Genomic DNA, 24,628 nt, shown 5'->3' on the forward strand with positions numbered 1-24,628 from the left:
GTCCCGCCCCCTCCCGCTGACGCGCGGCCCCGCCCGCGGCGCCCATTGGCCCGTTCTGCGTCGGAGGGGCGGGGCCGCGCCGCCATTGGGCAGCGCCGAGCAGGGACCGGGACCCGCCCCCCCCGGCCACCGCCCCCCCCCCGGCCACCGCCCCCCCCCCGCGGGCAGCGACACCCGGCACCACGTGCGCGACCGGCGGCCCCGGGCGGAGCGGGGCGGGGGCGGCTGGGCCCGGCTCGGCTGGGCCCGACTCAGACCGGCCCGGCCCGGCCCGGCTCGGCTGCAGCCTGCTTGGGCCCGGCTCGGCTGGGCTCGGCCCCGCTGGGCCTGACTCAGCCCCGCTCGGCTCGGCTCGGCTGCAGCCTGCTTGGGCCCGGCTTGGCTGGGCTCAGCCCCACTGGGCCCGACTCAGACCGGCTCGGCTCGGCTCGGCTCAGCTCGGCTCAGCTGCAGCCTGCTTGGGCCTGGCTCAGCTTGGCTCAGCCCCGCTGGGCCCGACTCAGACTGGCCCAGCTCGGCCCGGCTCAGCTCAGCTCGGCTGAGCTCAGCCCCACTGGGCCTGACTCAGCCCGGCCCAGCCCGGCTCGGCTCAGCTGGGCTGCAGCCTGCTTGGGCCTGGCTCAGCTCGGCTCGGCCCCACTGGGCCTGACTCAACCCGGCCCGGTTCAGCTCATATCAGCTGGGCTATAGCCTGCTTGGGCCTGGCTTGGCTCGCTCAGCCCCGCTGGGCCCGACTCAGACTGGCCCAGCCCGGCCCACCCCAGCTCGGCTCGGCTCAGCTGGGCTCACCCCTGCTGGGCCTGACTCAGACGGGCCCGGCTCGGCTCCGCTCAGCTGCAGCCTGCTTGGGCCTGGCTCAGCTCGGCTCGGCCCCACTGGGCCTGACTCAGCCCGGCCCGGCTCAGCTCATATCAGCTGGGCTATAGCCTGCTTGGGCCTGGCTTGGCTCGCTCAGCCCCGCTGGGCCCGACTCAGACTGGCCCAGCCCGGCCCGCCCCAGCTCGGCTCTGCTCAGCTGGGCTCATCCCCGCTGGGCCTGACTCAGACCGGCCCGGCTCGGCTCAGCTGCAGCCTGCTTGGGCCTGGCTTGGCTCAGCTCAGCCCCGCTGGGCCTGAGTCAGACCAGCCCGGCCCGGCTCAGGTCGTTTCGGCTCAGCCCCGCTGGGCCTGGCCCAGCCCGGCCCGGTCTGACACAGGCGCAGGCTCAGCTCCAGCACGGCCCAGCCTGGCCTGGGTGCGGGCTGGGCTCAGGCGTGCTCTGGCACAGCCCAGTATGGGTGTGGGCTGTGCTGCGCTCTGGCACGGCCTGGCACGGGTGTGGGCTCAGCTCCGCCACGGCCTGGCACAATTGGGCTCTGAGCTCGGCCCCAGCCTGGGCCTGGCCTGGCCAGGCTGAGCCAGGTCCGGTGCACCCCGCAGCAGTGCCTGGCCCGGGGGGCACCCGCCTGGCCTCAGCTCTAGCGCAGCCCACACCCCGCGCGGGGGCCGAAGCTGGTTCCCACCAGGACCCTCCCCAGCACCAGCACCCACAGCCGGGCAGGCCGGGGGGGGCCCGCGGGGTGCCAGGAGGTTTGTGGGTCCCCCCAGCCCCCCCCAGCCTGGGCAGCGCAGCCCGGGGGGGCACCCCTACATACTGCTGGTGCACCCCCCCCATGGACGCGTGTGCACGCGCAGCCCCCATGCGTGTGCTCCTGGGGGGGTCAGGTGCCGGTGCCTGTCCCGCCTCGGGGTGACCGTTGCCCGTCAGGAACCGCGGCTCAGCGGGCACAGCCCGACCCCGGGGCAGCGGGTCACCGGGCGCGGGAAGCTGGGGTGTCCGGCCGGGGGTGTGCCCGGGCACGGCTCAGCGGCTCGGTGCCGGCCCGGGCTGGTCCGTTGCGGGCCATCGCGTCGCGGGGCCACTGGTGACGTGGGCCCACGGATGGCACCCGGTGTGGGGGGGGAGCAGCCAGGGTGCCCCCACGTCACCCGGCCAGAGTCCGTCCCGTGTCCCCGCAGGCCCTGTGTCCCCGGCCACGTGCAGCGCCGGGCAAGCGGAGCTGCAGCGCGGGGCTGGGGGGCAAGGGGGGGGCTCGTGCCTGGAGCCCGGGGTGCCCTCACCCCTCTCAGCCCCCAGAGGCAGCAGCAGGGGATGACCCTGTGCCCTTACCCCACCCCATCCCGCGTTCCTGTCACCCCTGGGTGGCCCCACATGCCCAGGGGAAACTGAGGCAGAACCCCTGGATGAAACTGGGAGGACTCAAAGCCCAGGCCCCCGGGTCCCATCCCCCTGCACCCCCAGAGCCGGGAAGGGACCCAGGTGTGCCTGCACCCCTGCAGAGGTGGCCCCGGGGGGCAGCGCCGGGTGCAACGCGGAGCACAGTGGGTGCAGCGCCGAGGATGTGGGGTGCAGGGCTGAGCACAGGGGGGTGCAGCGGGGAGCAGAGTGGGGCGCAGGGCCACGCACACGGGGAGCAGTGGGGCGCTGAGCACAGCGGGTGCAGGGCTGGGGACATGCTGGGGACACGCTGGGGGATGAGCCGGTGTGGGAGCTTTTCTGAGCTGCCTCCAGAGGAATGCAGGCGGGGTTGGGACCCAACAGGAGGAGTCACTGGGCTGCTTGGGAGAGCTGGATGTGGATTAGCTTTGTGATCAGGTGAGCTTCCTGAGGCCTGGGAGAGAGCAAAATACCACTCTTACCTTCAAGGAGGACAAGAATGAAGACCTGGAAACCATTTCCAAGCGCATGATGAGCAAGAAACTGATGGGGAGTGGTCAGCTTGGGGGAGCACAGGTCTGATGGGGAGCGGCTGAGGGAACTGGGGGGGTTTAGTCTGGAGAAGAGGAGGCTGAGGAGAGACCTCCTGGCCCTCTGCAACTCCCTGAAAGGAGGGTGCAGAGAGGGGGGAGGAGTCTCTTGAGCCAAGGAACCAGCGCCAGGCCAAGAGGGAATGGCCTCAAGCTGCGCCAGGGCAGGGTCAGACTGGCTCTTAGGAAGGATTTCTTTGCAGAAGGGGCTGTTGGGCGTTGGAATGGGCTGCCCAGGGCAGGGGGGGAGTCCCCATCCCTGGAGGGGTTGAAGAGTCGGGTTGACCCAGCGCTGAGGGATCTGGTGGAGTTGGGAACGGTCAGTGCTGGGTTAGCGGTTGAACTGGAGGAGCTTCAAGGTCCTTTCCAACCGAGATGATTCTGGGATTCTGTGAAAATGGCTGTACCTTCACTAGAGGGCTCCTGGGCTCTTGCCAGTGTTGCCCTCCGTGTTCCCGCTCTGCCAAAGGCCGTTCCCTGTCCTTCGCAGTGCACAAGGGACACCCGAGCGATGCCTCGCAGGGCTGTTGAGGTGACTCTCCTGGTTCCTGGACAGGGGCTGGGGCTCAGCCAGCATCAAGAGGGAATTTTTCCCTGCTGTTGTAGCATCTTGCCACCATAAGCAAGAGAGGTTCTGGCAAGGCTGGAGACAAATAAATCCTGCCAGGAAAGGTGGAGGAGGAACATAGAGCCTGGCTCTGCCCTTCCACCCCAGAGAGCCTGTCCTCTGGCAGAGCAGCCACCTCGCCCTTGGGGCCAGTGGTTCCTCCTCCAGGAGCTGGACCCTGCAGCAGGTGGGCAGGACATCTCGCCCTCTTCGTGTACACATGGACACCTTCCGAGCTGCACTTAGGCTTGTGGGGAAGGTTGTGCTCCATCAGGAAGCGGAGGAGCCCTTCCCAGCAGGGTGGCAGAGCTGTGAGTCTGACCGCAGACAAGTGACCCTGGAGGGGACCCCCAAGGTGGGGAAACGCCAAGGTGAGCAGTGCTGGGGCCACACAGAGGGGTGCTCGTGTGGGAGCTCCTGCTGCCCTCAACCCCCTTGGAAATGCCAAACAAAGCCCCCTGGGGCCAGCTCCCAGCTGGTGTCAGTAGCCGGTGCCTGGCAGGGCGTTGATCTGGGGTGGCCGTGCACAGGTAGCTCACCCCTTTCTTTCATGGGGGACTGGAGCAGGCACAGGGAGGGGAAGGGAGGGTCAGCGTGTGCCTGGAGGGCAACCCCGAGGGCACCCCGAGGGCAGCGGAGGAGGTGGAAGAGGAGGAGGTGTGAGCCTGCAGGAGGGGAAGGGCAGAGACCTGAGCCATTGTCCTGGGAGGGGAAGGGGTCTCACTCGGGGGCAGGCAGAGTGTCTCAGCGCAGGCCCGGGTCGGTGGAGGAGATGTCAGCACGTGTGGAGGGAAGGAGGGGACTCTGAGCATCAAAAGAGGGGAAGGAAGGAGACTTGAGTGATCCAGACTGGACAATAAAAGGGATGTGAGCATGAACAAAGGAGAAATGGAGGGTCAGAGGAGACCCAGCAGGCAGCAGGAAGAGGTGTGAACAGGCACTGCAGGGAACCTGCATGGGGGCTGGAGGAGCCTTGGAGGGGAAGTGGTGTGCTGGGTGTGCAGGGAGGGGGAGGCCCTCGGAAGGCAGGGAGGGGCTCCAGGAGCCTGCAGAGGGGAAGGGAGGGTGCTCAGAGAGGGGAAGGGACGGGAGCACACAGGGCTGTGTGGTGGGTTGACCGCGGCTGGATGCCAGGTGCCCACCCAGCCCCTCGATCACTCCCCGTCCTCAACGGGACGGCGCGGGGGTGCACGACGAAAGGCTCAGGAGTCGAGATAAGGACAGGGAGATCGCTCAGCAATTGCCAGCACCGGCAAAATGCTTGACTCAGGGAAATTAATTTTAATTTATTGCCAGTTATCGACAGAGTAGGATAATGAGAAATAAGAATAATTCTAAAAACGCCTTCCCCCCACCTCTCCCTTCTCCCCAGGCTCAACTTCACTCCTGATTTCTGCTCCACCGGGGACCTCCATGGGTGCAGGGGACAGCCTGCCCCGCCGTGGTCTTCTCCAGCGCCTGGAGCGCCTCCTCCCCGTCCTTCTTCACCGACCTTGGTGTCTGCAGCGTTGTTTCTCTCACATTTTCTCACTCCTCTCTCCCAGCTGCTGTTGTGCAGCAGTTTTTATTCCTTCTTAAATGTGTTACCACAGAGGTGCTACCACTGTTGCTGATGGGCTCAGCCTTGGCCAGCAGCAGGTCCATCTTGTAGCCGGCTGGCCTTGGCTCTGTCAGATATGGGGACAGCTCCTGGCATCTTCTCTGGCATCTTCTTCCCGGCTACCAAAACCTTGCTACGTAACCCAAATACAGATGGGCATGGGGGGATTCAATGTGCCCCTTGGAGGGCAAGGCAGGGGCTGTGAGGACAGGGGAGGGATGGAGGGCTCTGGCAGTGCTGGGCGTGGTGTCCCCTCAGGCCGGTCTCAGCGGTGGTGGGGGTCTGGCAAGGGATTAAATGGGTCAGGGGGACACTGGAGGAGACCTCAGCAAGGAGGGGGAATCTGAGGAGTGGAGCCAGGGTGGGCAGGGTGATGACCAGTGGGGTGCTGGGGGGTTCTGGGGAGTACTAGTGAAACTTGGGAGTCCCTGGTGGGCCAGCGAGTGTTGGGGTGCCCAAGTGATGTCATTGGGGCACCTTCAGGGACCTCCAGATCAAAGCCAGCGCCAGGTCTGGGAGCACTGATGCGTTTTGCAGCTCAGCAACACCAGGAACTCTGTTCGCCTTCTGCTGTGCCACCCCAGGGGCATTTTGGACAGCTCTGCCCCAGGGCTCACAAGCTCCTCTCCCTGGAGCCTGCTGCCAGGTGGGAATGCCCTGTGCCCAGGGGGATTTTGGGGGAAGGCAGAGAAATTGCAGCCCTGGAAACCTGCACTACCAGTGCATCAAGGACAGGATTTACAGACTTGCTCGTGCTGAGCACACCTGGAGTGTTGTGTCCAGTTTTGGGCACCTCAATCCGAGAGAGATCTCGAGGGGCTGGAGCGAGGGCAGAGGAGGGCAACGAGGTGGGGAAGGGCCTGGAGAATAAATCCTGTGAGGAGCGACTGAAGGAGCTGGGACTGTTCAGTGTGAGGAGGAGAAGGGGAGGGGAGACCTCATCACTCTCTGCAGCTCCCTGAAAGGACGTTGTGGAGAGGTTGGTGCTGGTCTCTGCTCCCAGGGAATTAGTGACAGAACAAGAGGGAACGGCTTGAAACTGCAACAGGGGAGGGTCAGACTGGACAGGAGGGAAAAATGTTTCGCCGCCAGAGTGGTCAGAGAGTGGAATAGGCTGCCCAGGGAGGGGGTGGAGTCACCATCCCTGGGTGTGTTTAAGGGCCGTTTGGATGAGCTGTGGGGGGATGTGGGGTAGGGGAGAACTTTGTAGAGTCAGGCTGAGGGTTGGACTCGATGATCCCGAGGGGCTTTTCCAGCCTGAAGGATTCTGGGATTCTGTGAGCCGGGCGTTGGCTCTCGCCCTGCCATCACCAGCGAAGCACCTGCCCAGGCATGCTCTCCCCCAGTGCCAGCGCTCTGTGGAGCTCCTTGCCTGCGCTTGGTGGTCTCGGCTCCAGACGAGGCCCGGAGAAGAGCTGCCTTGGCTCGAGTCACCCCCCTCCAGTCCGGGCTCCGTTCCCGGCGGCTTGAGGCAAGCGGGGGCACAAGTATCGTGGCCGCCATTCGTGCCCGGCCTTCGCCGTCCTTGCCGGGACGAAGCTCCCCAGCGCTGGCGGCCTCCTCGCTGCTCCCGCAGAGCGGCACTGCCGGTCCCCGCGGCCGCCCGGGACAGGGCCGCAGGCCGCTGGCGGGGCCGCCGGAGGGGGCCGGGCCGGGGCTGTCGGGGCCGTCGCGGCTGCAGGGACGCGGCGGGGCCCCTGGGGCATCTCCCCGTCCCGCGGGGCTCTGGGCTGGGCCGCAGGGGCGGGCAGCGCCGGTGCCGGCCCGGGGGGGGGGGGGCCGGGTGGGGTCCCAGTTCCGGGGGGGGGGTCCCGGGGCCGGGGAGGCGGTTCCCATGGAGACGGGCCCGCGCTGCCGGCAGGGGGCGGTGCGGGTCGCGGGAGACGGCGCAGGGCCGGGTGAGCCCGGCAGAGTGCGCATGCGCGGGGCCCCGCGGCATGCTGGTAGATGTAGTCCCGGCGCGGGGGGAGCGGTGCCTCTCCCGGCATGTGCGGGGCCCCGCGGCATGCTGGGAGATGTAGTCGCGGGGCAAGGGCAGCGCCTCTCCCGGCATGCCGCGGGGCGGCTGCGGCCCGGCCCGTCTCCATGGCAACCCCGCCCGCAGGCCCCGGTCCCGCCGCAGGCCCCGGCCCCACGTCTGAGCGCTTCGACAGAGGGTGGGCACGGTGCGGGGCGAGCGCTCAGAACGAGGCCTTTTAGCAGAAATTATGTTCCACCTTGGTTCTTCTCCAAACCAACAGGCCACTTTCTGCTGAATTGGTGGTGAGGAGCTACCAACTCGGAGGAAGAACAGGCAGGGCTGTGGGGACTGGCTGGAAGGACACTTCAGACCACGTTGTGAAGGAAAAAGGGCTATGGAAGTGAAAAAGCACACAGAAAAAATGTGACTGCAAGGGAAGCTGGTAGCTGAGAGTGAAACAAAGAAATTCACTGAGCAGTCAGAATCCAATCGAAGTGTCAAGGAGGCATCCCAGGATCATCGGGGCTGGAAAAGCCCGTGAGGAACCTCCAGCGTGACCATGAACCTCACACCGACCGTCCCCAGCTCTACCTGAAGAACGTATTCTTGATTCTGGGGGATTCTCCACCGTAAGGGCTCCCACCCTAGCAAGGGACATCAGTTTACACACACAAAAATCATAAATATTCATTAGATTTCCTGGAAAGGGGTGTTTTATGATCATGAGTTCGCGGGATTTATTTACATAATCCGAGCATGCGGAGTGAAAATAGAGTGAGGGGCTTCGGTGGCTGAGGGCAGAAGTACATGGTCCTCTTCAGGGTGTCGGCTCCTTCCGGAGCATGGCTGGGAGGTGAAGTCCGGGTGTCTTCACCCTAAACCGGCGATGTCACCCTCCCTAGGTGGTGTCTCTGAGCCCTTTGGGTCGAATTCCCCTGATCTCACCTTGCCCGAGTGCCCGCTGAGGGCTTTGACTTTGCCCTCAGGGAGCGTTTTACCCTTCTCGAGACAGACAAAGAGGCCGAGGGAAAAGTTGAGGAGTCCCTGAGAAACAAACACAAGCAGAACTTTCCTGCATCACATTTTAGTCTTAATCAGAAATTCATTGCTTTGAGCCTTTTCGAGAGGGCTGGTGCAGGGAGGGAGGGGAACACACAGGGTGGGTCGTTCTTTTCCCCTTTTTGCTCTGGTAGTGGTGTGTGGTAGGTACCAGCCAGCTGCTCCATCACCCCCCTCCTCAACTGGACAGGGGAGAGGAAATACGACGAAAGGCTCATGGGTCAAGATGAGAACAGGGATATCACCCCCCAACAACAGTCACAGGCAAACCAGGCTCAACTTGAGGGAATTAATTAAATTTATTGCAAATTACTGACAGAGTAGGATAATGAGAAGTAAGAACAAATCTTAAAACACCTTCCCTGGCATGGAGAGGGAGGCCCTGTAGACACAGATGTTTGGGCTGTAGCGACTGAGGACAAGAAACAGGAATATCAGTTGATTTTGGGTGCTGCAAACTGAAATGTAAGTGCAGGACGACCATATCCACGTTGGACGTGAGGACTCCTCGTCCTTCTGAGTCGGATCCCTGAGCACTTGTGGCAAGAAGTTCTCTCCAAAACCCGTCAGCACTTCCCCAGACCTGCTCGCCACAGCAGGATGGTAGTCCCAGCTGGGCTCCGGGAAGCCCAAACCTCCCAGAAGAACACGGGCTACCGCTCGAGAAATCGCTCCCCATCGCCTGCAGAAGAGCTCCGCAGTGCTGGCGTCCTGGCTGGGCCAGCGCTAGCAGACACCCACGACAGCATCTGCTTGCTTTGCCATCCCCCTCATCCTCCCCCAGAGGCTCCCAACCACCTCCTCATCCTCGCTGACTCTCAGGCCTGCACCATCATGCCTCTCCCTTAGGGCTAGTGCCAGCCCCAGCCCTGCCCCTCGCCTGCCCCCTCCATCCCGGCACTCCAGGCCTGGGGCTCCGGCCACCAAGTCCCCCTGATCCCAAGGCTGTCCCAGCTCTGGGAACCGACCAAGGCTTCCAGCCCAAGGCACCTGCACCCACAGGCCCCTTTTAACCCTTTCCCTCCCCGGGAGGAGCTGGGGAGGTTGCTGGGGACGGGGCGTAACCCAGGGAGCCCCAACATTCCCTCCGGGCGGGGCGACCCCCAAGCAGAAGGCCACAGCTGGCAACCCCCAAGAGTCCCCAGCAACCAACGGACAGAACGTCTCTGGTGCTGCCACCGCTGCAGCTCCCACTGTGAGGACCCCGGCATCTCCTGCTTCAGCCTCCCCAAAGGCTCCCCAAAACCTGCTCCACCGAGGTAGGGACCGACCCCGACTCCAGCAGCCCGGGGACGCTCTGCGGGGAAGGAGCAGAGGTGACCGCCGGCCATCGCTCCTGTCTCTTGCTCAGGTTCGGCCAACCTGTGCCCACTGCCCGGGCAGGAGCAGCACTTCCCCCGGCGGGTGGGGGCACCCTGGCGAGGATGGCACCCCCAGCAGATACGGCCAGCTCGCCCAGCTCCCCTCCTCGCAGTGAGTAGCCTCCCTCCTCCGACACCCCGGCCACAAGCTCCCATGGGCCTGGCGCAGAGCCGGGGCACGCTGGCAATGGGGGCTGGCTCGGCGGGTGCCCCTCAGGGTGGGTGCCCCTCAGGGTGGGTGCCCCTGGCTCAGCATGGCTCTTCTCCCCCACACAGGGCTCCAGAGGGCTCCAGGTGGCTCTGCCTTTCCGCCGCCACTCTCCTGCAGCCAGCAGATGGGCATCAACCTGCCTCCAACAGCCACGGCCACGCTTGGCCAAGGCGCCGCTTCTCTGCCGGGGGCTGTCCTGTGGGGTGCCGGTGACTGCGGGACCCCCCCGGCCTGGGCAGCCCCTGGCACCCCCCAGGGCCAACCACACACCTCTCGGGGGAGAGCGGACGCCCCAGCCCCTCCAAGGCGGCTGCCGGCCTTCCCCGGCTACCAGTGCATGGAGAGGCACCTGGCACAGCTCAGCCTCTCCAACACGGCCACCCCCGCGGGGGCACCGCTGGGCACCAACAGCCCCCTGCGCAGCGATGTCCTCCTCAGCCCCTGGGCTGCTCCCCGCCGCCGAGCTGCTGGGCACCGGCCAGGTGACACCGCACTGCTGCGCCAGATGCTGCTGCGCTGCTCCCTCGCTAGCCACCATGATCCCAGCAGTGGCCCCACGCCCGGGGACCCTGGTGGCACTGCCAGAGCCACCCCCGACCGCGACATCCACTCGCTTGAGCTGCCCCAGGAGCTGCTCACACCCAACTACAGCCTCCCGGAGAACAGCGAGGATGCCAGCCTCAGCCTGCAGCTCTTCGACACCATCGGGACGGGGCCCCAGGACCTGTGCTGGGACGCCCAGAGGCACCGGCCACCGCTCCAGCCTGTCATCTTCCAGCCTGGCAGGGCGGACGCCAGCACCGGGCCAAGCCTGGAAAAGCGGGGCCAGAAGCGCAGGAGCACCTGCCCAAACGCACCCAGCGAGCAGGCGGCACCGGGCTCGCAGGGGGGGATTAGACCCACCGCAGGGAAGAGATGGAGAGCGGGGGTGTGGCGCGGAGGGGGTGGGTCTGGGCCGGGCCGGGGCCTGCTATGAGAAGCCAAGAGCTTGCAGGAGCCCTTTCTTTCCTCTTGTTTTTTTTCTTCTTGTTTTTTTTCCATTAAAAACCCTTTCACCACAACCGTTCTGTGCCTCTGTGGGAGGGGGAGGGAGCCCGGGGGGCACCAGGATATGGCACCCAAGAGCCCCAAAAGCCCCTCTGAGCCCCAAACGTCACCCAGGCACCCCCAGGGCCGAGTCAGCGCCAGCGGGGCAGCCCATGGCTGAGGGGGCTCCCCTTGGCCCCTTCCCCGGGTGAAGCAGCCCTTTGGTGGGGACCCAGCACAGATGGCTCCTGCAGGACTCACGGACACGGTCCCAGGAGCCCCTGGGATGAGGACAGACCTCGGGGCCACACGGTGGGGGACGGACACACACCACAAGGCCTGCAACGCCTTCGTCTCGAACACCACCTGTAGCGGCCCCTCCGGCGGGGACAGGGCTCGCTGCAAAGCCCTTCAAAGCCTCAAGACAATCACACCCTTCCTCAGGTCCCACCCTGCTCAGCTCTGCAGCCCGGCTTTGCCTCACTGCTGCACCAAAATAACCCCAAATCACCCCGAGAATGGCGAGGGAGGGAGCTGCAGGCCAGGCAGGGACCCTCCTCCCCTGGCCTGGCTGCACCCTGGGCAGCTATCGCTGACCAGTGCTGCCTGTTCATCCTGGCTCTGTCTCAGCGGGTCTGCGCTGGATGGATGTCGACCTCCTCTGTCCCGTGCCACTTCACATCTCCCTCCAGAGCTGCCACCAGCACTGGGACAGGCTTGCAGCCGAAGCGGGGCTCAGTTTTCAAACTCTTTGCTCCTTTCCAGGCACTAGGGCAGAAGCTGAACCGCTCCGGTCATCCTGGGCCACCTGCGTGTCCTGCAGGCGCTGAACTGGCAGCACCGCTTGTCCCCCTCATCCCCGTCTCCTCCTTCCACACTGCGCCCCCACAGCAAAGCCCCTGCAGCCCCCAGCTCAGCACAGTGACACCACACTGTGCTTCAAGTCACTGTCAGCTGGGGGATCTGTGGGAGACCGTCATTGCAGGCGATGCAAAGAGGGGCCAGTCCTGACTCATCGAGGCAGACAGAAAACCGAAATCCCTGTTTGCAAAGTCCATCAGAGAGCGGGACATGTACGTGATCTCGCCCTTTGTCACTATCGTGTCATAGCGAGCAGTGAGAGCTGAGGGAGATGGCGCAGAGAAAAGCCTGGAGACAGTTCCCAGTGGCCCACGGTGGGGCCAGAGCCAGGCACAGCTGCAAGGACCGAAGGCCCCAGCGTGGCTGATGCCGCAAGTGCCGAGCCCATGGGCAGGCTGTGGGGGAGGCCCCAGGCGGGGCTGGCCGGGGCCACCAAGGCCTGTGGGTGCCCTCTAGACCCTGACAGGGAGGACGAACCACAGAGGAGAGAGAATTTGAGACACAGGGCTGCTGAGCAAGGCCGGGCCTTTCTGCAAAAACCTTCAGCCCACAGGACCCCACGTTCTCCCCACCACTCGCTTCCCATCTTACAATAAACCCAACCAGGCAGAGCTTTTTTGGATGAACTCTGTGCAATTTGCATCTTTCTTTGGACATTTCTCCAAATGTTTCTCCTCTTTTCACACAGGTCACTCGATCAACTTTCTTCCACACCAGACAAGCAGGTGAGAGGCCGTGCCCGAGCAGCAGCAGGTCTCCACCCCCACGTATCCCAGATGGGGGGTGCAGCTGGGGGGCCGCGTGCTCACAGGGAGACCCGAGGCAGGAAGGAGTCAGGGTTGTGCAGCCCCAGAGCTGCACTGACACCGGGATCCAAAGGCGAGGGCAGGGACAGCCAGAGCCTCAGCTGAGGAGTGGGAAGGGGCACCCGGGCAGAGGTTCCTGAGGCCATTTCTGAGGCCTTTGGGTACCTGAGACCTCTGCACGGGCAGGGAGACACAACACAGGGCGCAGCTTTGACAGAAAAGAGCAGGCAGAGGCTGCCCCTGCCAGCAGGAGGCAGAGCAGACACCGGCAGGGAGAGCTGCAGTCAGTTCTGTGCGGCACAGCGGCTCGTCCTTGCCCGTCTCAGGACAGCTGAGGGCTCTTCCCACCACCCCGGGCTCTGGGGTGCGGGTGAGGTGGTGGAGGGAGCCCAGAGCCCTCGTGCTGTGGAGCTGAGGCCCTGCCCGGTGGCAGAAAGGGGAGAACATCGGACAGGAACAACGCACCCGGCGCCTCAGCACTGAGCACGGGGCCGCCCCGGGCCGGCACAGCGCCCGCCGCCCGCCATGATGGCGCCGCCCCGAGCCCGCCAAAAGCCGCTGCCGCTGCCGCGTTCCCGCGCCCCCGCCGGGGAGGCCCCGCCCCCAGCGCGGCGGCTGGAGGGAGAGCGCCCCCTGGCGGCCGGGAGCGGACAGCGCCCCGCGGCGGCAGCGCCGGGCCCGCGAGCCCCGGGACACCGGAACCACCCCGGGGAGAGCGGAACCGGCCCGGGACACGGGAGAGCGGCCGGGGGGTGCGAAACGGGCATTCGGGAGGGGAAATCAGCGGCAGGCTGGGAAATCACTGGGGCGGGAGGTGGCTGTGGTGTGAAAACTCGAAGCCTCGCAAGGCTCTGGCTGAAGCGGTGCTGGCAGAGCGATTGCTGTGGGGAGGGACCCCCCAGAACGCTGTTTGCCCCCCAAAACCCCACCCTGCCCACCCGCCGTGGCCGGTACAGCAGCAGGCTCCTGCCCCTCCTGGGGCTCCTGCCCTGCGGGTGACACCCCAGCCAGCTCTGCCCCCCGATATCTCACCCCGTCACCCCCTTCACTTCCCCCAACAGAGGTTCCCTCTCCGGCTGCTGACGGTGTTGGAGGTGCCTGGTGTGAGCTTCACCGCCCCGGCCGTGCTGTCGGGGCCCCGATGGGGCCGGGGGCCGTGGTCCAGAGGGATCCCCTGTTCTGCCCACACTGGCTCCCTGCCACCCCACCACCCCCCGGCTCAGCACTGGGTGCAGGGCCCCCCTGTGCTCCACACCCTCCCCAGCAGCACCCAGAAGCCGGCAGAAGCTTTCCTGAGCTGACAGAGGACAACCTGCGGGTGCAGGACCAGCAGTCGTTCACCACGGACATCACCAATGTCCACAACACGCTCGCCTGGCTTCACACCACAGACGGCAAGGACACCGTCCCCGATGTCCCTGACACCCCCAACAGCACCGCTTCCTCAGCCAGCTCCCCGACTTCTTGCAGTATGGGACAGAGGGAGGGCGACTGCTCCGAGGACCGAGTGGGAGCAGCGATGCTGGGGGACGCCAATCCCTCCTGGAGCGGGGTGGCAATGTCCCCCTTGCTGCACCCCTGGGGGTCCCCTGAAGGGTGGCCCAGAGGATCCCCTGAAGGTTCCCCGACAACCAACATCCTTCCGTGTCGATTGTCCAGCAGCGTCTGCAGAACCTGCTGTCCCGATGAAGCAAACCAACCGTCCAACCGCACCCAGAAATCGCTGGATGGGGATCCAGCAGCACTTGGGGTGCTGAGGCTCCCCCGCTCCCCAGCGCAACGCAGAGGAGGCCCACGCTGGGACGGGGGAGGAGGGACGGGCACTCTCACCCTCTCCCACCTCATAGGAGCAGGAGTTACAAGTTATAAGTTACAAATTATGAATTAGAGAACTTGTGGGTGAGAAACGCATGACAGAAATGCTGAATTAGTGAATTTATGTGTCAGACAAGCCTGTGCAGAGGAGATAGAGCCCTTGTTTGCATCTTTGGCTTCTTTCCTGATGAGCTCGTAAATTAAAGCTTAATTTACAGAGTATGTTGTCCTGTAAATTTGAGAGATCCGAACAGACCATGACAGGGGACTTGGGGACATGGGGGAATGGGGACACAGGAGGGGGGCAGCTGGGGACATGGGGGTGTGCGAGGACATGGGCGTGGGGCCGAAGGTGAGGATGGAGCTGTGGGGGGATGGTGACTGGGGGCAGCATAGAGCAGGGTGGGGGGGACACCAGTGACTGTGCTGGGGCGCAGGGCTCAAGCCAGGGGAGCTGCTCACCCGCAAGGGCCTGAAGGACCCCATTGCCCCCAGATCTGGGGGGGGAGGGGGATGTGTGTGCTTGCCACCCCCCACGGGGCACCCTCATGGTCCTAGGGGGGCAGGACCCCTGCACCCACAGAGGTCATGGTCACGCCAGGCTGGGTGTGGAGGTGAGGTTCCCTCCTGTGGGGTAACGGCGGGGTGACCGTGGAGCCAAACCTGCTGCCGGGGCTCCCCACGGCACATGGGCTGGTGGGGTGCTGTACCCCATGGGGGCTCTGTGCCGGGACCACCCACAGTGAGGCCAAGAATTGTCCCCGTGTCCCCCCCCAGCTGGCTGCAGTGGGGCAGGGGTCCCACTGCCACTCTTGGGTGACTGGGGGTCCCCAGGGTACTGCAGCACAGCAGGGGGGGGCACTGGTGCCACTGGGGTCTGGGAGTCCCCTGGGTATTGAAGTGAGCTGGGGGGACACTGGTGCCATCGCGGGGCTGGGCGCCCCCTGGGTGGTGAAAGGGGACAGGGGCCCCCATGGGTGCTACTGGGGGGTCGGGGGATCCCCTGGGTATTGAAGTGAGCTGGGGGGGGCACTGGTCCCATCGCGGGGCTGGCGGTCCCCTGGGATCCCCAGCGTGGCGCCGGGGGGGCGGCGGGGCGGCCGGAACGTCGCGGCGGGGGGCGGGTTCCGGGCGGGCCGTGGCGCGGGCGGGGGGCGGGGCCGGACCGGAAGTGCGGGGGACGGCGCGGCGCGGACCGGAAGCGCGGCCGGGCGCGGTTGCCGTGACAGCGGGCCCGGAGCCGCCATGGAGGCCGCGGCCGCGCTCACCGATATGTACGACCAGGCGCTGCTGGGGATCCTGCAGCACGTCGGGAACGTGGAGGAGTTCCTGCGCGTCCTCTTCGGCTTCCTCTACCGCAAGACCGACTTCTACCGCCTCCTCCTGCGGCCCGGGGACCGCCTGGGCTTCCCGCCCGGCGCGGCGCAGGCCATGGCCCTCCAGGTACCGGCGGGGCGCCCGGGCCCGCTGCGCGCTCCCGGCCCTGAGGGGCCTCCCGGGGCCGCTGCTCCTCGGCGGGCTGTGGAGGTGACGAGGCCCGGCCGTGCTGGCCGTCGTGTGGGAGGCGGAGGCCGCGGTGGCCGGTGCTGTCCCCGTCGCTGGGCCTCACCAGCCGTGTTTTTCTCCTCCGAGCCGAGCGGGCCGCGTCCCCCCGGGGCTGGGCAGGTGTCTGCCAGCGGGCCGGCCGGGTCTGCGCTGTGGTGGGGATCCAGGCAGGGTGGGGGAGACCGGGAACGGGGCCCCCGGTTACCGAGCCTGCCCGCAGGGGTGGAGGAGGAGGCGGGAGAGGTGTCCTGGCAGGCCGGGTGCGGGGGGAGGATGGAAGCATCACCCTTGTGAGAGGATGCGGAGCCCCGGGGGCAGGCGGGAACCGCGAGACTCTCCTGGGAAGAGCCGGGGTGCGATAGCCCTCTCGGAACTTGGCCCTGGCTGAGCCCCGGCACAGGGGGCAGGGTGGGCTCATGGGGAGCTGCCACCGTGAGCCGTGGGAGCAGGGAACCTGTAGAGCAGCCGGAGGCGTGTGGAGACCCTGACAGTCATGTGGGGAGCTGGTTTGGGCTCTGCTCAGCGGGAGCTCGTGGCCAGCACCAGGCTCGCCTCAATCCTGGGTGAGGTGCCAAAAGCCCTGACCTGCTGTTTTTGCTGCCTGGCTGGGCTCAGCTTGGTTTTGGGGCAGTGCTGGAGGTCTCTGACTCAGGGCTGTTCCGGGCTGTCATTAATTTTTATTAGCAGCGAGGAAACAAGCTCATAAAACTAGGTAAGACTGGATTTGGGGTGTTCATCTGCTCAGACCGGGTGAGTTTTCCTTCCCAGGTGCGTAAGGCAGGGGCGTGACGCAGGCAGGCTGACAGGAGATCCCTGCGGTGGTCCTCATCACCCCTCAGCCCCCGGGTCCCCGGGTTAGCCCCTGCCACGGGAGCGCACTGGGCTCTGTGGATGAGTGGGGAGCCCAGGGGGGTCTCAGGCTGCAGAGGGGAGAGTGCAGAGCCCAGACCACTTGGCAGTGGGGCAGTGATGGTGGGAGACCTGTCTCGTGTCCCCCTGGGCCTGAGCACAAGGAGGGAGCCGCAGCTCTGTGGCCGCAGTGTTCGTTCCCCAGAAAGGTGTTGGCCAGGGGAGCCTTGTGGCTGCAGCCACAGGGACCCAGAGTGTTGGGGGCCAATTTGGAAGGGAATTGTCACCCCTCCTGACTTGGCTGCAGCCCGGGGGAAGGACGCAGTTTCGAGGTGTCACTCTGCACAGTCCGTGCGGGGCTGGCTTGAGCTTGGACGTTGGCTGGGGAGGATGCTATGGCTTCGCGTGGAGTAAAAGTGATTGCAGAGAAAGAAGCAAACAGAGCAGGGACGATGCCCAGCACTCACCTCTCCTGCGTCCTCATCCCATGGGCTGGTCCCTGCCTGGGGAAGAAGCCTGGGGTGAGGGGCACGAGCAAGCACTACCAGAGAGTCCTCCTGGCACCGCGTCCCTTTGTCTTACGCCTCCTGTACCCAGTGAAAGACTCGAGTCAAGCGGCGCTGCAGGCTGGGTGTGCAGCCTAGCATCAGTCTCCCACTGGAAGCACTGAAGCTGACTCTGAAATATTCCTGGGAAGTGAAGGAGGGCTGCGTCTGACGCTTGCTCACTTTCCAGAACGTGTTTGCAGTGACAAATGGCCTGGCATTTGGGTGGGAGAAGCTTCAGCTCCTTCAGGGAGCAGGCGCAGGTCCCCGACTGCCGCGCTTCCCTCAGCTGCGTCCCGCAGTTGTGGGTTTAACTTTTAACCTCCAGCCTGCACTAGACAGGCAGGGCTAGAAGCAAACTGCAGGGTGGGATTACATCTTCTCCTGCTGGCCCTGACTTGGGCAGCGACCTTCTCACCTGCAGCACCTCTTGGGGTGGGGAGGGATGGCTTTTCTCTGAGCAAGTGCATGTTTTTGGCCAGGATCAGTCAGTTCTGGCTCAAAACCCCACATGAGGTCACTCTGCTCCTTCGCCTGCGCTGTCTAAAAGAGCTCCAAGTCTGTTTGGGCTCAGCCGGCACTAAGTAAGCTGTTCCCCAGCTTCTCCTGGGGCAGCTCATCCTGTTTGTGCCTTGGAGGTTTGGTCTGAGCTTTGGGCTTGCAAACAGCCTCTCGTGAACGCTGGAACACAGGGTGGGGGGAGGCTGGAGGGGTGACGGCTCGCTCGGAGCCCCCTTCCCAGCCAGGAGTCAGAGCTCGTTGCTCTCCTTTTCCCTGGAGTTACCAGGCATCATCCCAGGCTGATGTGAGTTCAGCTGCCAGAACACGACGCAAGAAACTATTTCAAAACAGCTCCCAGGATCTCAGGCTTTCTCCTGAGGCGTGTTGAACGTGGCCGTGTGACTTTTGAAATAGTTGTCAGCTGGTTTTGTTGGTGACTGAAGCACCTCGGTGTAGGCCGTGGGGGCTGTGTGGTATCCAGAGATGGAGGGAGGGACAGTAATAAGTGCCCCAAGCGTGCGATGCTTCTCCTCTCCTTCTCCCCTGGCTTCTCAGGCAGAGCATGGTGGCTTGGTGACCCACTTGATTTGCTTTTTATCTTTCAGGCCTTCAAAGTCTTTGAGCGGATGGCTCGTCAGGATGACGAGAAGAGGCGCCGAGAGCTGGAGGCGAAGCTTCGCAAGAAGGAGGAGGAGGAGGAGGCTGCTGCAGCTGCTGAGAGGGTGAAACTGTCCCCTGCAGCTCAGGAGGTTGAGGTAGAGACAACAGCAGAGCCCGTCCCAGTGCCAGATGCCGGGGGAGCTGTGGGGACGCAGGATGTGGCTGTAGCCCAGGACGCGGTGCCCAGTCCTGTGTCGGTGGAGCCCCCGGGGGCCGCTGCCCCAGCAGAGCCCCGGCCAGCAGAACTGCCCACGTAAGGGTCTCTTACTTTCTTCGTGCTCCTGGCAGGGGGGAGGCAAAAACACAGAGGTGGTGTTCCCTGTCCTGCTGTATGGCCCTTTTCGGGAGGGGTGGCCCTCCTCTGCGGGCACTCAGCCCTGCGGGAGGCTGTGAGGATTTCCCTTGCGGGCTCCCGTGGCTGGAAACATCATGTAATTCCCCAGAGGAGGGCAGGGGTTTGTTCCTCTGTGGATGGTTTGGTGTCTCGCCCTCTGCTCTGAGCAGGGAAGGTGGCACATCCCTGGACACAGCCCCGCAGAGCTGGGCTGGGCTGTGCGGCTCCTCCCTGTGCTGGCTGCACTCAGCTGTGTCCCTTTTCCGGCGCTCACCATAGCGAAGCTGGGCTGACGGTCCTGTCTGTTTGGGAAACCCTGGCACCGTCCTGTAACCCTTTTCTCACAGCAATTCAGTGTCGTACTCCCCTGGTGTGCTGTGAGACATGCTGGTAGTTGGCTAGGAGCTTGCACAGATACCCGCAATGCCTGTGAGGCGGTGCAGGCGTGCGAGGCCAGCCGCAGCATCAGATTTGTGCAGCAAAAAATGACTTGGAGACCTTCAGAGGTCTCTGGCCCAACCTTTTGCTCAGAGCAGGGCCAACTTTGAAGATCAATCAGGTGCTGCAGAGAGTTTTCTCTTTAGCTGTGTTCTTTAGCAGGGCTAAGCATCCGTGGTTTCTACAAAAATGTCCTCGTTTCAAGGTCCTTCCAAGGTATCTGTGACTCTTCCAGCTCGACTCTTGTCTGCTGAGCAGCGGGAGGTGAGCTCCAGCGGGCCAGCATGGCCTTGATGAACGACTTACCTGAGCGCAGGGTCCTGTGCCGGGTTCACTCGTCCTTCCCTGGACATCACCTTGACCCCCGAGCCGAGGCAAAGCTGCCCAGCCCTCGCTCAGGGCCTCACATGCCGTTTTATTTCAAGCTCCCATGTCTCCTCACTGCCTAAGTCAGTGCTTTGCCTCCCCTGGCGTAGCGATGCCGCGAGCAGGCCGTGGCAGACCGCAGTCTCCTCCTTCCTTCCCCGGTGTCTCTCATGGTCAGAGCCCCACGTGATGGCCATGCTGCCCCCCACCCACTCACTGCTGCTTTCCTGGTCATATGTGGGGCTTTGCTGCAGTCTGTCCCCGCTGTCCCACGGGTGCTTAGCAAGGAGAACAACTTGGGGTGGTGACCCCTGTCCCCCAGGGCAGTTTTAGACACATCAGAGGGGAGAGCAAGCTGCTGGAGGGACGTGGGCTTTGCTGGGAGAGCCCCAAGTCCTGGACAGGGGCAGAGAGGACTCAGGGTTTGGACTTTGGGGACTGTCGGCCTTTGGCATGTGGAAGGGATGGTCTGAGGATCAAAATCTTGGGGGCAGTGGAATGATACGTGGCAGAACTGTGTCAGAGTCTGAGCCTGCAGCCTCAGCTCGAGGCAGTGGTAGAGGGGAGGGCCCGAGCGTGGCAGCTGTTGGTGGAAGGGGAAGGCAAAGTGCCTGCCAAGTAACTTAATCCAGTGGGGAGAAGGAGAAGGACTCATGCTTAACTCAACCAGTCTGACACACATCCCGCAGGATAAAAATAAGCCAGAAGCCAAAAATGAAATCACCTGAAAAGCCACGTTCTGCTGCCGGTGCCGGAGCTGTCCTGTGAAAGAAAGATTGTCCCCAGGGCTGTCAGTCTGACACCTCTTCCAGCGCAAAATTAACAAGCCAAAAAAAGCCTCGTTAGAGCGGGCAGGTCTCTGTGGCCGGGCTGCGTGGCCGTGGTGCTGACCCGGGTATTTCTATCCCGGCTTTATCCTACACAGAAAGGAGAGGGAGAGGCTGGAGCCGCCTGCGAAGCCACGAGCAGGAGGGAGCTGGGGCTGGCCCGAGTGCTGGCTGCTCGTGCCCCCTTGCAGTCCACATTTGTTGCTTTCTGCCAGCTGAAATTTCGACTTGGGCCTTTTGTTGTGGGGGCAGCAGCTGTTGCGAGTGGTATTTAGTTGCCTGAAAACAGATGTCAAGGCTGCGGGAAGGAAACTGGAGGGATTAGGAAGGAAGCTGAGCGCTGGCGCGGGGGCAGGACGTGTCTGACGGGGACAGCTCCTGCCGCAGGTGGGGGGAGCTGATCTCGCGTGCTCGGCTGGGTGCAGAGCCCAGCCCTTGCGTCTTCCACCCTCTGAGCGTTTGTCCTGGCCCAGCTGGAGAGTGGCCCCTGACAGACTTCAGACGGTCGGATGCTGTTTTGCAGCCTGCAGACGTGGTATGCAACGCAAAGCCCTGCGTGGCAGCTCTCCCACCAGTCTAGCCATGAAAAAAAGGTGCCTCCAGCTGGATACACATGCGCCTGCAGCTTCTGCCCTGCCTGGCTGGCTTCTCTCCCTCTTCCTGCCTGCACCTGCTCCTGCTGCCCCAAGCGCTGGTGGGGTAAAACCCCACGGTCCCCTTGGTGCCTGCCCAGTTTGGGTGGGTGCTGGGTGAGCCCGGGCACAGGAGGACCCGTCCAACGAGGCTTCGCAGCCTTTGCAGCTGCTTTCGAGGCCAGAAGAACAGGGTGTCTGTGGGCTCCAAGTAGGGCAGAGCGGCCAACAGGTTTGTTAAACGGCTGTAGTTGGTTTCTGTGCCTCTGGGGGGCACTGGAGCCCCCCAAAAGGCAGCGGGGACCAGGAGCAGGCATCCTGAGCACCCCCCGACAGACTATTAATAATTGAACCGGCTACTTAATTCTGCACAGCCCCTTCTGAGCAAAACCCAGAGCCACCAGCCTGGTTACGAGGGGCGCATGAATAATGCGCAGCTCCGGCAGCAAGAATGCAGAAAAGAGCTTAAACGAAAATATTTTCCATCTCCCTTTTTTTCCCCCCACCCCCACCCCCTGCTGCCAGTGAAGAAAACCGCTGCCACCAAAATCTATATAAAAACTCGCTCATTCTGTCAACCTGACTGCTCCATAAATGTAGGGCAGGTACCATCCCAGATCTGCCAGCTCCCATCAGAGCCTCGCTGTGCGCCCGGGTGCTGGGGCGCTGTTCGTGATCATCTCTGCGAAGTGCAGCGAGATGCTGGCAGCTTTTTTGGGGTTGATCCGGAAGGGGAGAGCGGAATCAAGGCGGTTTGGTGGGTGTGGAGGATTGCCGGCAGGCGAGGAGAGTAGCAGGGCTCGGTGGCTTGCTCTGCCTGGGGCTCAGCTAGGTCTCCCCAAGTCCCTCGCCCTCCCTGCCTGTGAGAGGCAGGAGGTGCAGTTCCTCGTCGCTAGGAAGGCTGCCCCGCACACGCTGAGGACTGAGGTGTCTTTGGGGTGACCCACGTGCCAGGAGCTGTGCCGAGGGGACCAGAGGTCTCCTTCGTGCCACTGAAGAAGCCGGCTCCTTAGGCTGGCTTGCACCTGCCCTGGGTGTCCTTGCCATCCTTCCCCGGCCGTCGTTGCCCGTGTGCTCTCCCCACCTCGCTGGAAGGGCAGAGGGGAGCGTGCCCCCCGCCTTGTGCCCCCCACCACGGGGCTGTTCATCCCGGGAGCGCACAGCCGGGGCTGGCATTGCAGCTGCACAGCTCGCGCAGGCCCCGGCTCCGGCTCTTCCCCCATCTGCTCCCAGAAGCCATCCTTGCCTGAGCTCAGCTCCTAATTTTGAACACCTCTGCCGCCCAGCACCCTCCCCTTCCCCCAGCTTGGATTTCATCCTGCATATATTTGCCACACAGCATTTAAAATAGAGCCCGGCAGCCCACGTGTGGCACTGCGCAGCCCGGCCTGGGCGCTTGGCTTGTGCGTTCTGACTCCAGTTCCTGGCTCCCCTCTGCTCCTTTATTTCTCTGAGTATGAACGCGGGGGGGGGGAACACTCCCCTCTCCTGTGAGCCCCATCCCAGGGGTTACTCCGTGTGCGGGCAAGAGGGGGTGGCAGAAGGTTAGTAGCAGCAGCTCTGGGAGCCTGTGCAGGATGGTGAATATCCCACCTTCAGATATTTCTCCATCCAGCCCTCGTGTCTGTCCCGGGTGCTCAGGATGGGGCAGCTCTGGGCTGTTTGGGGTGCTCTGTTAGAGACTGTCTTGGACCTTCAGGGAATGGCCCACTGGAAAGAGCAGCCAGGCAGGGGATGTCTCCCAGAGGAGGATCTTTGTGGGGTGAATAGATGTTGAAAGGTTCCCCAAAAAAGGATGGTTTCCCCCCTAGGTGACTCCAGCCTGGCTCCTGCCTCCCCCCAGGCAGCGGGGAGTTGGGGGAGTGCCTGGTTTCTCTGCTCCCCTGTGTATATGGGGCCATGGCTTGGGTTGGAGCAGGCTGGGGTGCAGCCGTGGCACCCACACGCCACGGGTTGGGCTGCCCTGCTGTGCACAGCACACCCAGGGCTTGAACCGGGACCGGCGGGACACGGAGCACCGGTGAGCACCGGGCGGGCCGAGGAGGGCGAGCAGCACCTCGTCCCTGGGGAAGGTTTGCGGCCGCTGCGAGGGACCTGGCACGGGGACTTGTGCTGCTGGGCCAGAGCAGAATGAAACCCTGGGGCCTCCATGGCCAGACCGTTCACCTCCTTTGCCGTGGGGAGGGAAGAAGAGGCTGTGGGGGGGACTGGTGAGAAGGGGACTGTTCACGGCTCCGCCACCGCCTTGGTCAGGCCACGAGGGAGACCCTGCTGGTCCTTTGCCATGTGTGACCTGGGGAAGAGATCCCCTGCCCCACACGTGCGGTGCTGTTGTACCGAGGAAGGGGCCAAACAGGCACCAGCGTTGCCTGCGCCCCGTCCTGGCCCGCGCTGGCCACCGTGTGCAGGTGAGCTCTGCTGCGGGGCCAGCCGCCCGCTCTGCTGTCCCCGTAAGTGGGTGGCGGGGCTCGGCAGTGACCTACAAAAATCACTTGTGTACTTTCCAGCTCGCTGTCCCCAGTGAGAGGCAGAACAAAATTGAACTGAAATGTGTTAATCTGGTGAGCTGACTTCTCTGAGGCTCCAGCTCTCTCCCAAGAGTGGCCACTTCCATTCCCTGAGCCCGTGGGGCCTGGGGTTAACCCTTTGTAGGGCACACTGGGGAGCATCCTCAAGATGACACAGCAGTGCTCTGGGAAATTTCCATGAGGCTCCTGTGTGAATCTAATTCGACTTAGCAACGGCTTGGCTTTGCCGGAAGCCCAGATGGTTGTTTTTTTTTTTTACATTGTGAGGTGCTTGCAGGATGGGCTTTCTGGCACGGCTTCATTCTCCTTGGGGTGCCAGCGAGGGGAATTTTGTTGCTGGTCACCCTGAGTGGAGAAGCAGGGCTGTGGAGAGGAGGCATTGTTGCACGCTGCTGGCTTCGAGGCCGGTTTTGTTTGACTCAGAGGCAGCGTTATCCCAAGCTTTCTTCTCTCAAGCGTTTTCCAGGAGAACAGGCGAGGGAAGGGATTGGAGCCCGTGGATGCTCCTGTTCCGCAGGCTCTGTCTGGGACCATCCAGACCAGAAGGCAGTTAAACTGGTTTCCTTCCATGTTGTCCCTGTGGGCTCTCCTGGTGAGCTCACCGCAGAGTCCGTGCTGTTCTTCCAGCCTGACCCAGAAAGACGGAGCTGATCCTGATCCATATTTAAGGGAGAGTCTGTCCTGGTTCCGATTCCTTTTGCGTGCGTGAGCTGCGCAGAGGTGCCGCAAGGCACCCGGGGCTGCGCGCGGGGAATTCCCCCGGCACAGCCAAGGCCCGTCATGAGCAGGAGCCAGACAGACCTCCGGAGAACGGCCTGACCTGGTACAGCCGAGCTCCATCTGGCCCCGTATCCTGTCTCCATCAGCAGCAGACGCTCGGGGAAGAGGAGAAGAACAGAACGAGCGTGCAGTGATACTTCCTCTGTGTTTTCCCCCTGCCACCAGCAAATTGCGGCTCAGAGGCTTTTGAGCCAGCACAAGCGCTTGGTCTTTCGTGTCTCTCGGTGGATTTTTTTTTCCTTTTGTCTCAGAATTTCAGCCCTCATGTGTCTGGGGTCTCCACGGCAGCGTCCTGCAGCAGGTCCTCCACCATGCAGCACCACCGTGCGTGGCTTTTGTCTCCATGCAGGTGGGGAGGCAGCGAGTAGTTCCCCAGTTCCCTTTTCCACCCTGTGTGGGGTTTTCCTATCATGTTTGTTTCCCCCTTTCAGCCTGTTTTTAGGCTGAAGAGTCCTCATTTGCTTGGTTGTTTCTCACTTAAGCATCTTCTTGCTCTTCCTGGTCCTACACGATTCTCCGTTGTTCCTTGC

At 63.6% G+C, this 24,628-nt stretch overlaps 2 protein-coding genes across 2 annotated transcripts in view; both read left to right on the forward strand.

Annotated features, from left to right (window-relative positions):
- The first annotated feature begins 11,682 nt into the window (after positions 1–11,682).
- Positions 11,683–14,203, forward strand: LOC141915953 (uncharacterized). Its single transcript, XM_074807908.1, has 4 exons — positions 11,683–11,714; positions 12,161–12,197; positions 12,886–13,030; positions 13,340–14,203. Exons 1-4 carry the CDS (start codon positions 11,683–11,685, stop codon positions 14,164–14,166), a joined length of 1,041 nt encoding a protein of 346 aa, XP_074664009.1. The 3' UTR covers positions 14,167–14,203.
- A 1,071-nt stretch (positions 14,204–15,274) lies between these two features.
- Positions 15,275–24,628, forward strand: part of NUDCD3 (NudC domain containing 3) — a 33,321-nt gene continuing 23,967 nt past the window's right edge. The window contains exons 1-2 of the mRNA XM_074807899.1: positions 15,275–15,536; positions 18,139–18,446. Coding sequence (XP_074664000.1) covers positions 15,339–15,536; positions 18,139–18,446 — 506 coding nt within the window. The 5' untranslated portion in view covers positions 15,275–15,338. The remainder of the gene's footprint in view (positions 15,537–18,138; positions 18,447–24,628) is intronic.

This window comes from Strix aluco, chromosome 28, assembly GCF_031877795.1.
Source record: "Strix aluco isolate bStrAlu1 chromosome 28, bStrAlu1.hap1, whole genome shotgun sequence".
In the NCBI taxonomy this organism is placed as follows: Eukaryota; Metazoa; Chordata; class Aves; order Strigiformes; family Strigidae; genus Strix; species Strix aluco.